General features: G+C 40.1%; 1 protein-coding gene across 1 annotated transcript in view; it reads right to left on the minus strand.

Moving 5' to 3' along the window:
* Positions 1–1237: 1237 nt before the first annotated feature.
* Positions 1238–13922, minus strand: part of LOC119723228 — a 44164-nt gene continuing 31479 nt past the window's right edge. Inside the window, exons 67-84 of the mRNA XM_038193791.1 lie at positions 13698–13724; positions 13083–13136; positions 12896–12943; positions 12711–12743; positions 12484–12510; positions 11125–11160; positions 10890–10922; positions 9781–9819; positions 9435–9599; positions 8265–8540; positions 7799–7834; positions 7675–7698; positions 7420–7455; positions 6256–6429; positions 5220–5492; positions 4293–4415; positions 3530–3805; positions 1238–2804 (exon numbers count right to left, since the gene is read on the minus strand). Coding sequence (XP_038049719.1) covers positions 2800–2804; positions 3530–3805; positions 4293–4415; positions 5220–5492; positions 6256–6429; positions 7420–7455; positions 7675–7698; positions 7799–7834; positions 8265–8540; positions 9435–9599; positions 9781–9819; positions 10890–10922; positions 11125–11160; positions 12484–12510; positions 12711–12743; positions 12896–12943; positions 13083–13136; positions 13698–13724 — 1685 coding nt within the window. The 3' untranslated portion in view covers positions 1238–2799. The remainder of the gene's footprint in view (positions 2805–3529; positions 3806–4292; positions 4416–5219; positions 5493–6255; positions 6430–7419; positions 7456–7674; positions 7699–7798; positions 7835–8264; positions 8541–9434; positions 9600–9780; positions 9820–10889; positions 10923–11124; positions 11161–12483; positions 12511–12710; positions 12744–12895; positions 12944–13082; positions 13137–13697; positions 13725–13922) is intronic.

Here is a 13922-nt window from a genome sequence, read left to right on the forward strand (position 1 = left end):
ACAATCGCATATCGGCGAATATGTGATTGATCCCTGCATTATGAATGACATCATTGGTTTAATGCCAGACGAAATCGACACATTCCTTTAGCGCCACTTGTTATTGAATATCGCTTGTTTGTTCCCAAACAGCTTGCAAACACAATAGGATTGCAGTTTATTTTGGGATTGCTGAGATTTGAAGACAATAGCAATCAACCTTCACATTGGCTCTCCGAACAGGTGCAATTGAACCGATTGGATGGTTGCAATCGATGCAGAAATCAATACAATGCGACCGGAAAAAATAAGAGACGCATCAAATGTGGTGTCAGTGGGGATTTTTTTTCCATACTGCGGATTCACACTAGGGACTTGCAGCGCCACCAAGCGTTCAGCAAGCCACCTTTCAGTCTCACGGTCAGTTTTTTGCATTATGCTGTCCTGCAGTTTATCCTGGCCTTCACTGTTCACGTTCGATATGACGGTGTGCACCAGTCTAGGCTGCATCTGAATTACTTGGCTACAGCTTGATATAACACACGGGTCTATGAGAAGTGGCAGCAGCCGTAGCCGTAGCCAAAGTATGTCGGACTCGGCCTAATAGACCTAAAAGGGCGCCCTCGCCGGGGAAAGTCAAATGTTCCTATGTGATACGAATAATAAATACATTCCAAAGAAAAACAAATCCCCCAGTTGGGGCATCCTGTTCAAAGGATGTATGAAAGGTAGTCCGGGGTTTTATTTGTGGGTGGGGCAAAGGTGTTCCCCCGCCGAGTCGTCGAATGCAAATTTTGTAACCACCGACGAAATAGGCCAACGTGAACAGCGCCCCCATTGTCATGTGACTACAAGCCCCTCCCATCCTCTGCTCTGCAATAAGTTGTGGTTGTGGTGTAAAAGTTCTAAAGGTGCCCGTTATTTTAAAGACTACCGAGTCCCTGGCAGCCTAGAGTGCAATATGAAATCTGATTGGACCGCTGGAATAAAGCTAAAGACTATAAGTTCCTGTGGTGCACTGCGGTTGAAGCAGAAATCGCGCCGCCAACGACACCTTTCGAATCACTTGTATTCTGACACAAGGTGGCGCCCTTTATATCACTGTTGTCACTTAGCAGCTGTTTATTTCAAATTTCCAGATGTCATACGTCCATAATGATCGGTTCAAAAATGGCTTTAGAATGCCAACGTTTGCATTAATAGCTTATGTTACGACGCGACAAAGATGAAAATAAGCAAACACCATCATCACTCGAAGATCAATGCTTGCGTTATTTATTATACCCTTTAACCGTGAACTAATCAACTCTTATGTATGTATTAGTAAAACGTGAAACCCAACACCAAAACGAAAACAGTACCGTTTTAATCTTAAGAATATTTTATAGATGTTAATTATTTGTAAAATTAAAAGGATGGACCAAACGTTTACAACTGCTTGGAAAACTTTTCATGACAAATGAAACCGAAACCTTGAGCTATTATCGGGGAAAGTACATTTGTAAGTTGAATCACTTGATCCTGGGTTTTCTGATACATGAATCTGCAATAAATCCCATTAATTATTATGAATCTCACATTGCATGCGTTTCGAGCTCAGTTTATGGATTTTATATAATCCACTTATTATTAATCAATGTTTGTGAAATTAAATTGTTGTAATAGCTGTAGCGAGTAAAAATTCAAATTTTCATGGATATTATTTTATACAATTGGCATCATACTGTTCAGGTTCTGATGAGGGTGTTCTTGAATACGTGTTCTATTCTTAGAATAGTTGGATTGTGCGTACTCTTTCAACAAACGTAATTTTGATAATATGAAAATCGATTTGAATCTTTTGTATTTTAATAAATATATTGAACGTCAATACATCGATGTTGAATTGGGAATAGACTACCACATTTGACAAGTACAAGTCTATATTGTTTATCGTGGTTTACATTTATGGGCTTTTTTTTTTAAATTGTATCCTAATTATACCAAAATAAAAATATATATCGGTTGAAACATTTCTTAATGAGAAGACTGCATGACAAGCGGATTAATTAGTCTTCATGAAAAGGTAATCAAAACAAAACAATATCCCATGTTGAAGAAAGTCATGATGCCACAACCAAATTTAAAAGGAAAACAAAATCCGTTTTTTTCTTTTACAAATATCGGATGGTGCAATGTAAGCTGGCTTTGGGATCATGCAAACTATTCTTTACAATTTACGTGAACTTTTCATTGTCTCTTTATTTCAATTATCAAATACTTAATTTCTGCATAAAAACAAATAGAGGACACTGGATATGAGTCTCTTTGCTTATCTCGCTACTGAATTTAAAAATACACTTTCTTGCACGAGCAATATGACTTGTGTCGAAGTATTTCAGGGGAACGAATTTGCCTCGAATTAGGCTTTGTTCATAAGTACATTTTCTTTTCATGGAGGGGCACATTATCAACTTTTCAGGGATAATTTACTAGCTTGATTCAATACAGGTGTATAGTCAACAAAATAATTAAACATGGTACTTTGGGGTGTAAATTGAATTGAAACTACAACATCAAGATTAAAAAATACTATAGTATCTCCCACTATTTTTTTTTAAATTACTCTATTCTCTATTCTTCTTCGACTCTATTCTTCTTTCAAACTAAAACCTATTGCCCAAATCGGAAACATGTATGAAGGGGGGAAAAATCTATAATGACCACTACCTAACGTTTTGCAAGAAATCTTACCCATTATCTTGATAAAATCTTTTTAAAAAAGGGAAGCAAATGTTCGAAAAGTCAATGGGTGTTATCTGTCAATCAAGCCCACGTCGTTTAGCCTGCAAAAGAAACAAACAAAAAAGGCCAACAGTGATTATGTGATTGAACCCTGCAACTACAATGGTATGTAAACAAAATGAAGACATTATTTTTCTATGAAAATTGATTGCAATTCAGATTTGCAGGTCATTGCATACAATTAGCACGTGAGGGCGCTGTTACGCGGACTCATTTTTGAGGGTACATAATTAATAGACGCAAATCACGGCCAAGTTCGCGCAAGGACTATAGTTGACCAATGGTTAACTAACGTTTGCCCGAACTCTGTCTAGTCGACGATGGTTGACTACGCTAGTCGACTATTTGGAACCAGCCTACTGGGGTTGGTTGCTTCGCTGGTAACCAATAGCCGCGTGCATTCATAACGCAAGCAGAGAGCCAGGATCCAGAAGTTTTGCGACGACATTTTGACCAGCGTTTGACTAGAGATGTTTGCACGTTGCTATCAGTGCGCAGGCGTAAGGTACGTCACAAATCAACCACTGGTCGAATAATGGTCCTTTCCCGAACTTCGCCCAAGTCAGTTAACATGTTGGTATTAATCAACAATTACATTTCTAACACTGTGTAATTTTTAGATTGGCAGTGCAAGTGAAGCTGGTCTATTTCGTAATCAGTAATAGAATGTACTTCTACTATTTGTGTCCTGAAAAATAGCACCGGGACAGCGCCCCCACTCGCTGAAAATATGGCCTTTTAACAGCACAGGAGCATCGTTACATACCGGCCATTTTCCAGGCGCCATCGCCACGCGTTCCAATGGCCAATTTCTTGGACTCGCCCGCGTCGCCCAACCAGCTCACCCCGCTGTAGCTGGCAATTGGCTTGTTGTCGCCCACCAGGCCCATGCAGAATTCACCATCTACGAGCTGCGCCCAAATGGAGCGTTTGGCAGCGAGATGGCATGCGGCTGATGATTCCCTGACGGTCTGGCAGTCGGTCGCATGAAGGTCCTTGCATTTCTGGATTCTACAGCCTGGATTGCTCGGACTACCAAACTCTGCATAGTCAATGAATCACCGTCATTAAGTCCAAGGAAGAACCGGAAAGGTATTATTAACATGCACAATCCATGTGGGTCGACCGGAATAACTCCTACTACTATTTAGTTCGGCGCGACTCGGGTTATTGTTGCACATGTGTTTAAGAAAGTGGCCGATTAAGACGGGATCAAAATATCCTGGCTGTCACCTCTGTGACATCATTATGGACAATGGACAGCCAACCGGAAAGTGACATTTTGACCCGAAAAAAAATGTCATTTTTGACCATGAAAAGTGGCAGTTTGACCCGGAAAAGTGGCATTTTGACCCGGTAACAAGTGCCAGGACCCATAGGAGCCAGATTCTGGGTCAAATCTGACCCGAGTGTAAAGTGGTATAATGTACGGAATAGTTGCAACTAAAGGTGTTGTAGAAATCGAGCTTAATCCAAAAGGTTATTGTTGTCTTACCAGTATAGACGGGGAACAAAATGGAATGTCTTACCTGCAACTAACTGCCCAAGTGCCGGGTTGTTAGCCTGTATAGCTATCAAAGCAACCTCGGCCGATTCCACCTCAAACCGGAATTGCTGGTCCGTCACGGCCCCGACGTCGATCCAATTTGGATCTAACATTCATCATGGAAACAACACTTTGAATTAGCCAAATATTATACCAGTAGGGCTAACCCAAACTAAACAATAGTGAAGCGAAAATCACCAAAATGGTGAATATGAAGGCATCAATGTTATCATTTGTTTTACAACATAGACCTTTTCTGCTTCTGAACCAAACAGTGCGGATTGACAAATAAGATCGCGACCATTGGGTCAGGTGACCACGATAGCTCCGGTCACATGCACTGTGACAAACTTAATGTACACAAAAGAACAAGTTAGGCGGTACTATAATGCTCCAATTGCCTCCAATTGTTGATATCTGACTAAAGCTAGGATAACAATTGTGGCCTATATAGTGTGAGGAGAGCGATCAATAGGGTATACGTTCCTGGCTCATGATCAGAAGGTCAGGGGTTCGAATCCAGCTGCTGTCCATTATGTTGTGTCCTTTGGCAAGCCACAAGATCCCCACTTGCCTCTTTACACCCAGGAGTATAAATGGGTACCGGCATTATCTGCGATGGACTAGCATCCCATCCAGGGGCAATATAAATACTTTCAGGCGTTTCATACCACTGAAACCGGAGATTAACGCCTGTGCCTGATGGGCCACATTGGCCCGTGAAAGACTTTACCAGGCAATACGATGAGCAAAAATGTCCATTTTGTTTCGGGGTGAGCGAGGACGAGTATTCGTGATTAATATGGCACGCCGCATGAAAAAAAACTTCAAGGCTTTACCGAGCTCTGAACTCTTAAACCAATTTGCATTCTGTATCACTTATATTTTAGGAAGTACAACAATAACTTACAGGTTATTTCCACTGTTTGTTCCTCAACCTGCATCACGTGGATGGCCACGTCGATGTATCTCGGACGGAAAGACGTGTCAGTGACCATCTGTCTCATGTATGCGCTGCTTTCACCCTCGAACCAGAGTTCGAACCAGAACTCGCCGCCGGAGGAGCCCGGCAGCTTGATCAAGAAGGATTTCTTGCCGCTGTTGAGGACGCCACCTCGCGTCGCGAATTTGTCACCCAGGCCTTGTCCGTTGTACTGCATATAGCTCCACTCGCTCTCGATAACTGTAAAGCGTGAAAGGAGAAACAATTTTGAGGATTGCAATCTATGAGATTGTATCCACTCTAGTGTAAAGAGTCTGTGACGATTACGCAGGAATCGACGCCTGTAATTATTGGGGTTTTTGATGGTGTAAATTACTACAGCCTAAAACCAGTTAAACCAGCTCACAACCACTTTAAAACCAGTTAAACCACTTCAAAACCAGTTAAACTACTTCAAAACAAGTCATCAATGTCCAGCTCAACTGGATTTTGACGCTGAGTATTTGTCACATATCTACCTTCAACTTGACGTTACGTTGTAAACCATTCCAGAAACTCCAGCAAATTATATACAGATTTTTATCTCAATTAAACTCTGAACTTAACTTCACGTCAGGGTCATAAACAATCGTTTGTTTCGATCTCAATCGGCATGATAAAAGTAAATCAGCAGTGACCTTACGTGAAAGGATTATCTTTGGTGAGTTTGTCCGGATTTGAGAAGAACAACAGAAAAACGAGATTTTGTTTTCATTCGTACGATGGAAGTGGAAACTTTCGCCTATTATTTACTTATCATGCAAACCTTACTGAGCATAGTTTAACCCACATCAGGAACAACCTTTGAATCAGCTACTTTGAACATACCAAATAAATCATGAGCTACCACGACAAATCCCATGTTCTTATTGTATAGACTAGACAATTTAAATGGCATCCTGTTTTCATAATCATTTGTTTGCAGTAATCGGTGTTTCAGTTTTCAAAGAAATCTTATACTTACCGAACTGCAGTGCTTTGCCCGAGCCGCCCCTCTTCTCAGCTAACCGGAATGTAATGCCGTCTTCTGGGTTGAAGGTGAAGCTCATACTGGTCTCGTAGCCAGCGATACCCTCAATCTCCTCGTACTGGTCCGGCTCGATGACGATCCTCTTGCTCTCCACTTCTTCTCTCGTCTCTGTGAATTCGAAACCCATATGATTTAATATTACGTTTTGGCTTTCTTCGTGTTCTGTGGTAGTCAGAGCATGGGCGTCGCAAAGGGGGGGGGGGGGGGGGGGCGAGGGGGGCACTTGCCCACCCCCCAGAAAAGGAAACAAAAAGGAAAAAAAAGGGAAAAAAGAGGTTCGAAGCCATATATTGCTGTCAATTTGATTGGGGAGGGTTAAGGGTAGGGCAGATGTTCCCCTGCCCACGCTTGGAAAATGATAAATTGAGAATATGTTGAAAAAGTTACGAAATTTTGGGGAAAATGTGCTTTGCCCCCCCCCCCGGAAAAAATCCCGGCGACGCCCTTGAGTCAGAGTCATTAACCAGTCAATTACAAGATCACAGGAGCCATCACTAATCATCACAAGTCATCACAAAAATCACAAGTCATCACAATTCATCGCAAGTTAACTGAAGCTATCACAATTTCTAACAAGTCGTCACAACTCATCACAGCTCATCCAGAGTTACCCTTCTGGGCTGTTAGAAATTTGGCATTTCTGTGTCACCGCTTAGTTCCTGACATTTTGTGATAACGTGTTTCGACAGTGATTTCAACTCTACCGAGATCAAGAGCTTGTAACTCGTTGCTAGAAAAAGAAAATCACAAGCTTTGTCGGTTCTGACTCAAATCTGCAACTTCATGCTTGCTAGTGCAGAGGCTTTACCACGCGATCACGGAGCTTGCCAGAGTCGGCAAAAAAAAAACAGTCACAATCACGTGTCTTTACAATAGTGCTTCTGAACTTTCTGGAAAAAAATGCATTTCCCAGTTGCATAATCAGAATTTACTACATCCCCTATTCTTTAAAAACCCGTTTTGGTTTGGTTTTGAAGTCACCAATAATCTTCTAAAGTTGTTGAATATGAGATCAATCATTTTCATTTGCTATGTGCTTTACACTGTACGACAAAAGAAACGTTTCAATAATTAGAGTAAACAGTTTTTAATTCTTACCAATGATGGTCTCGCTGACGTGGTGTGTCTCTTCCACTTAAAATAAAAATAAAATAAAAAATAATAAATAAAATTGTATAATTAAATATAGGCATATCAAAGGTACAATACATCCGGGCTATTAAACGTGGAAATGCGACACATAAAGATGACCTAAACTGCCCAGAAAAGTAAATTCTATCGTTAAACCAGTTTAATTTCGATGGAGTTTAGTAATTCGATTTTACAATTTAAAACTTTAAGAAAAAAACTTACCAACTGTTTCGATCGTCTGGTCAACTGTGGACAAATTACAAACCAGATCGGATTAATGAGATTTAATAAACCAAAAGTATTTTTTTATACACAAACAGTTGCTTAAAAGTGATGGGCCACCCACCTTGAATTTTAGGCCTCTTGGAGGTCTTCTTCTTTCCTGTAAGAGAAAACAAGACAAAATGTCAAGTATCATTTCGGGAAAAGAATTCCCTTGTGTGACAAGTGCCTTTCAAGATTATGAAACTGTATCCCATTTTTTCAATTGGTGTCTTCAAACAATGGATGTGTAAGAATAAAAGTGCAGCTACACCACGACAGGTAGTAACGTAAGTTACATTTTCCCCTAGATAAATGGGAGTTTGGATGGTCATCATCTGGCGCTAGGTGGCGCTGTTCAGGCCCTTCTGCCAATATTAACACACATAAAAAATGAAGGTGCCGACCAGAAAGATGAAATTCCTGCCGAATTGGAAATCTAAACCCCTTGCGCCCCTTCCTATTTCGATTATCAGAAATGTTGCAATGTTGAGAGTAATATTTCCAACTACCCAATGGACAAAAATGTCCCAAAACACAAAATCTTTTACCTCCTTTTCCTTTGTGTTTGTAGTTCAGTTTCAACTTCTTGCTCCCCTTGGCCTGAAATCCGATGCGGCCACAGACGTAGACTTGCTTCTCGGGCAATCTGTACTCTAGGATCTGCGTCTCCCCGGACGAAGATCGCAAGAAGACGTTGAAGCCGTTTGTGACGAACCTTACGATCAGTCGCAAGGATTGGATACTCCAGCACCAGGATGGCAGTTTCGCGGTCTTAAGTTTGACACCAAACGAGCTCAGGATGTAGATATATCTGCTCTCGATCTCTGAAAGGTAAAAAGAAAGACACAGTTTAACAAAGTCTGTGTCGTTATATGGGAATGGCACTTCAACGTCTAAGATCGGGTCTAATGCTAAACACTTATTCCTACAATTTAGTGTCCTGTTTCCTCCAATCAGAGTTTTGAGAGAGAGAAACTTGGCTTTCTGCCTGTTCTCATTCATATACCGTTTCAATAACTGATGTAGGGAAAATGATATTCCAATAGCCTTTCCACCACGTGCTGCATCTCTTTGGAATTCCTTGCCTGGTACTTGTTTCCCTCCAACCTATGATCCGTCCTGTTTCAGGAGGAATGTCAGTCCCTACTTTCAGTTTTCTTGAATACCTGCTATTCTTTTAATTTCTCTTGCAGCCTTGTACCTTGAGCGGCTTTCAGCCTCGTTCTGCTAATGTCAGGGTTTTTTTAAGATGTAAATGAAGGTTTACAATTAACCAAATGATTAGTATAAAGGACGTTTTTCTTAACATGTCAAACAAATTTACACTGGTATGTTTTTGTTGAAAATTTTATGAACCGGAAGTGTACTGATTACTGCAATTATATGAAATTGCAATCTGTATTCCATGGTCCCACGGCAGTTGGAAACAGACGACACATTTGGGTTAAAGCGTTAAGAGCGTCAAGTCACATTATATGCCACATTCTCGATTAGATGATTGCACATGACCGGAACTGCTTTAAGGACATGCACATATATACCTGTGCGGATGGTAGTAAGTGTCAATCCATGCAAAAATGCACATCTCCTTTCCAAGATGTCAGCCCCCTGTGCGATTGCATGTTAACACTATACCCCCTTGTAGCCCAAAGTAATATACATGATGTAAAGCTTCTTGCAGCTAAACAGAATTGAAGAAGAAAAGGAAAAACAATTACCAATCTTGATCAGCTGGCCACCCGCAGAATGTAAGATGACGTCCGCAGGTTCACCCCTTTCGATCTCGAACTCCTGGGCCACGTTGTTGTCTACGTCCTCGGCGATGATCAACTCACGGCCGAGAATACTCTCGAAGACTTCATCTTCCAATTCACGGAATATTTCTGAGGAAAAACAAGGTCCAGGGTGTCGAAAGGTTTCGATAGGTTTGATAGGTTTCACTTCCTAGGGTCTGGACAGAATGTCGTCCATGTAATAAGTCGTCGCTGGTGAATAACAAGTCAATCACAAATCGTAAAGCCAAATCGTAAACTAATCCTTCATCAGAGCAAATGATTATCTTACTTTGGGGTTTTCCTTTGGGATGGTTTTTGAATCCGGAGTCTGGAAAAAATAACATTAAAAAAAAAGTTCAGTAGAGTTAAGAATTTCGACTGCACTGATGTTGAACAGTTTCATCTACAAATTTCAATCTGTCAACTGAGCCTCACGCAACATTATGCAATTGTCTGCTGCGATGCAGATGTAAAAGCCTAGTTTCCATATGCTTAGGCAGACAGCGCAGACATGGGGCGGTAACCGTCGGCAAAGTTGAAACGGGTTCAACTTTGCTGATCGTCTGCGAGGTATCTGCGCCTGTATGGGTTGTTGGTGACATGTGCCGATGAAATGTTTCCATAATGTCTGTGTTACGAGGTGATGTACTCCGCTGAGGCCTTTAGATCGTCATGAATTAAGGTGACGATTATAGTTCTGATTATCTAGTCAAGCAAACTTGTATCCTCGATCCTGATTGTTCGATCCATGGCACTGACAGCAGTGTGATATTGTACTATATAGGTCCATATTGCACCCTGAATATTGCGCTATTCCAAGATTCGAGCGAACTCACAATAGCGATTTGCCACGAGGTGCTAGACTAACATTCAAAAATGTGTCAAATTTAGTATTCAAGTGTCAAAATACATGTACAAACAGACCGGTCTTTGCTGGAACTTTCCTTAGTTTGGGCTTTTCGGAGATGGGTTTCCTGGATAAAAGGTGCCAAAGTTTAATCTGAAGCAAAGGTTCTTTTTTTTTCAGATGTAAAGAACAATTTGTAACAACTATCAATCGTTCCAATGTAAACCAATTATTTAAGAGCAACAATTCTATTTAAAATCTGATGCTAAATATGGACATAGCTGTATTTTTGACCTTTTCGGGGATCCGTTTCCTGGACGAAAACAAAACTCAAAACACAAAAACAGGTTTTAGGCAAAAGGCCATCTGTATGCTGTGACACGATTCAATTAATTAGAATGTAATTTACAGATGGCCTAGAAATAACAAATGTCACGTGTTCCGATGCCAACCAATTATTTTTAGTCAAAAGATGCTAAAAGTATAATCTGAAGCAAAGGCTTATTTCATATATCAAATACATGTATTTCTAAACATGCCCCACTACGCACCTTTTTCTTTGGGCTTCTTCTTTGGATTCTTTGCTGGAGGGAGGAAGGAATTATATTATTGGTCACAAACTTTAAACCAAGTTTCCTCGAACTTCTGTTTTGTTACACACCCATATTGAATGAAATTGCAAATGTCAAACAAAAATATTCCCCGTACTTGTTTAAAAATATTGAAAAAAAAAACCCTAAGAGTCAAATCAGTTTTGAAATCCCGAAACATGTTTTATATATATACCTTTAGGTTGGCTTCGATCGTTGTGAGAGGTTGAGCCTGACAAATGAATAACAAAAAAAAAGATATTAGATTACATTTTTGGTTAAACGTGGTCCGCTCGATAGCCCAAAGGTTCGTCCGGAAGTTGATTGATCCGAAGGTTCGACACTCCGCCCTTACCATGGACCACTCGTGGAGTACCTGTCCATTTATCGACCTATACCCCGCAAGTGAAATCTTTAGAGAAAGGGTATCCCGCCAGTAAAATCTTTAGAAATAGGGACCGTGGACAACAATGGAGGTACCTCGGAAGTCCATCAGGCTAGGATGTCCGTTCGTACTCGTTTGGTACTCACACTGAGGGAAATTTAGGGAACAATGCTACCCCCACTACTCATCCTTAGAAAAACGGTACCCCAGAAGTGAAATTCTAAAGAAGAGGGATACAAGGTGAACAATGCAAGTACCCATAACTCCCATCTATGCAGATGTCCGAACACACACATTTCCTATACCTAGGGTTTCATTGATGCAATAAATGAAATGGGGTTGGCTATTCCGAGCATTTTGATGCCATAATCGGAAATGAACAGAAAGATCAATAGTTCCAAGACTCACTAATCAGAAAGCACACATTGCCAATCATGTTCAATGCTGTCAATTCGGACTCGAACCTTATTGTCGATTTGGACTATCGAACTGTTTGGTCTATTCAGTCTATCGAACCTTCGGATCATTTAAACTTACTCTATTTTCGGACAATCGAACCTTCGGACTAACGTCCGTATAACACGTCCGTATAACTGAAAACATTCACAAACCTCACGACTGGTATACTGGTAGTATTATCCAACACCCTGTTTTATCGCAACGAACCAACAAAAAAAAGGTTGGGAACACCTTTAAAGACACTCTGTCTTTTAAGGAAAAACAGTATCTCCCCAATAACCCGCGACCTGGATACGCTATACTACTTCGAATGGACGCGCTATACTACCTCAAATTGATACGCTATACTTCAAATGAATGCACTAAACTACTTCAAATGGATGCGCTATACTACTTCAAATGGATGCACTATACTATTTTTAATTGATGCGCTAAACTACTTCAAATGGGGGCGCTATACTACTTCAAATGGATGCACTATACTTCTTCAAATGGATGCACTATACTACTTTTAATTGATACGCTATACTTCAAATGGATGCACTATACTACTTCAAATGGATGCACTATACTACTTCAAATGGATGCACTATACTACTTCAAATGGATGCGCTATACTTTTCAAATGGATGCACTATACTACTTTTAATTGATGCGCTAATCTACTTCAAATGGGGGCGCTATACTACTTCAAATAGCGAACTGACTTACTGAAACCGCCACTCCTGATTTTTGGTCCTAAAAAAATTGGCAGTCATTTATATGTTATGAACATAATTATGAGAGAATGGCCGGGGCTAACGACACTTTGCATGCAAATACTTGTTAGTCCGGTTTAATAAAATAGAAAATCAATCCTTTTTCTAAATTTATAGGGTTTTTTTTTGCATCAAAATGCATTTTCAATATTTACATCTGATTTACTATAATAAACGCACCTTTAGTCTTAAGCTTTTTCGCCGCTTTCTTTCCTGCGAGAGAAGAGGTAAAGACAGTTGGTGCATAATTTGTTTTCATTTTATGACTCTTTAAAAAACTTTCTTTGATATGAACGAATCATAAACCTTATGTCCTTAAGCAAGTCTTCACAAAACCGTTGATCTGAATTTATTGTGATACGCACCCCTTGAAACCTTGGGCCTGTTCTTAGACTTGTCCTTGTTCTTGCGGCCTGAAATACAAAAGATAAACAAAAATAAATGTAATGAAGAATTTGCAAGTACAATGAGCTTCTCTAATCTTACTTGAACTGTGGAAATATTTAAGTAAATCAATCTTTGGATCCAAATAGTCCATGTTACATTACGTACTTGTATCACTGGAAGTGTTTGACCTCTGCTTAGGCTTCTTCTTTGGGCTCAAGCCTGCAAAGATAAAATCGTTAAGTTACAGTTTTACATAATTTGTCAATTCGGACTCGAACCTTATTGTCGATTTGGACTATCGAACTGTATGGTCTATTCAGTCTATCGAACCTTCGGATCATTTAAACTTACTCTATTTTCGGACAATCGAACCTTCGGACTAACGTCCGTATAACACGTCCGTATAACTGAAAACCTTCACAAACCTCACGACTGGTATACTGGTAGTATTATCCACCACCCTGTTTTATCGCAACGAACCAACAAAAAAAGGTTGGGAACACCTTTAAAGACACTCTGTCTTTTAAGGAAAAACAGTATCTCCCCAATAACCCGCGACCTGGATACGCTATACTACTTCGAATGGACGTGCTATACTACCTCAAATTGATACGCTATACTTCAAATGGATTCACTATACTACTTCAAATGGATGCGCTATACTACTTCAAATGGATGCACTATACTTCTTCAAATGGATGCACTATACTACTTTTAATTGATGCGCTAATCTACTTCAAATGGGGGTGCTATACTACTTCAAAAAGCGAACTGACTTACTGAAACCGCCACTCCTGATTTTTGGTCCTAAAAAAATTGGCAGTCATTTATAAGTCATGAACATAATTATGAGGGAATGGCCGGGGCTAACGACACTTTGCATGCAAATACTTGTTAGTCCGGTTTAATAAAATAGAAAATCCATCTTTTTTCTAAATTTTATAGGTTTTTTGTTTGCATCAAAATGCATTTTCAATATTTACATCTGATTTACTATAATAAACG

The sequence above is a fragment of the Patiria miniata genome, unplaced genomic scaffold (assembly GCF_015706575.1).
Source record: "Patiria miniata isolate m_02_andy unplaced genomic scaffold, ASM1570657v1 HiC_scaffold_16, whole genome shotgun sequence".
Classification (NCBI taxonomy): Eukaryota; Metazoa; Echinodermata; class Asteroidea; order Valvatida; family Asterinidae; genus Patiria; species Patiria miniata.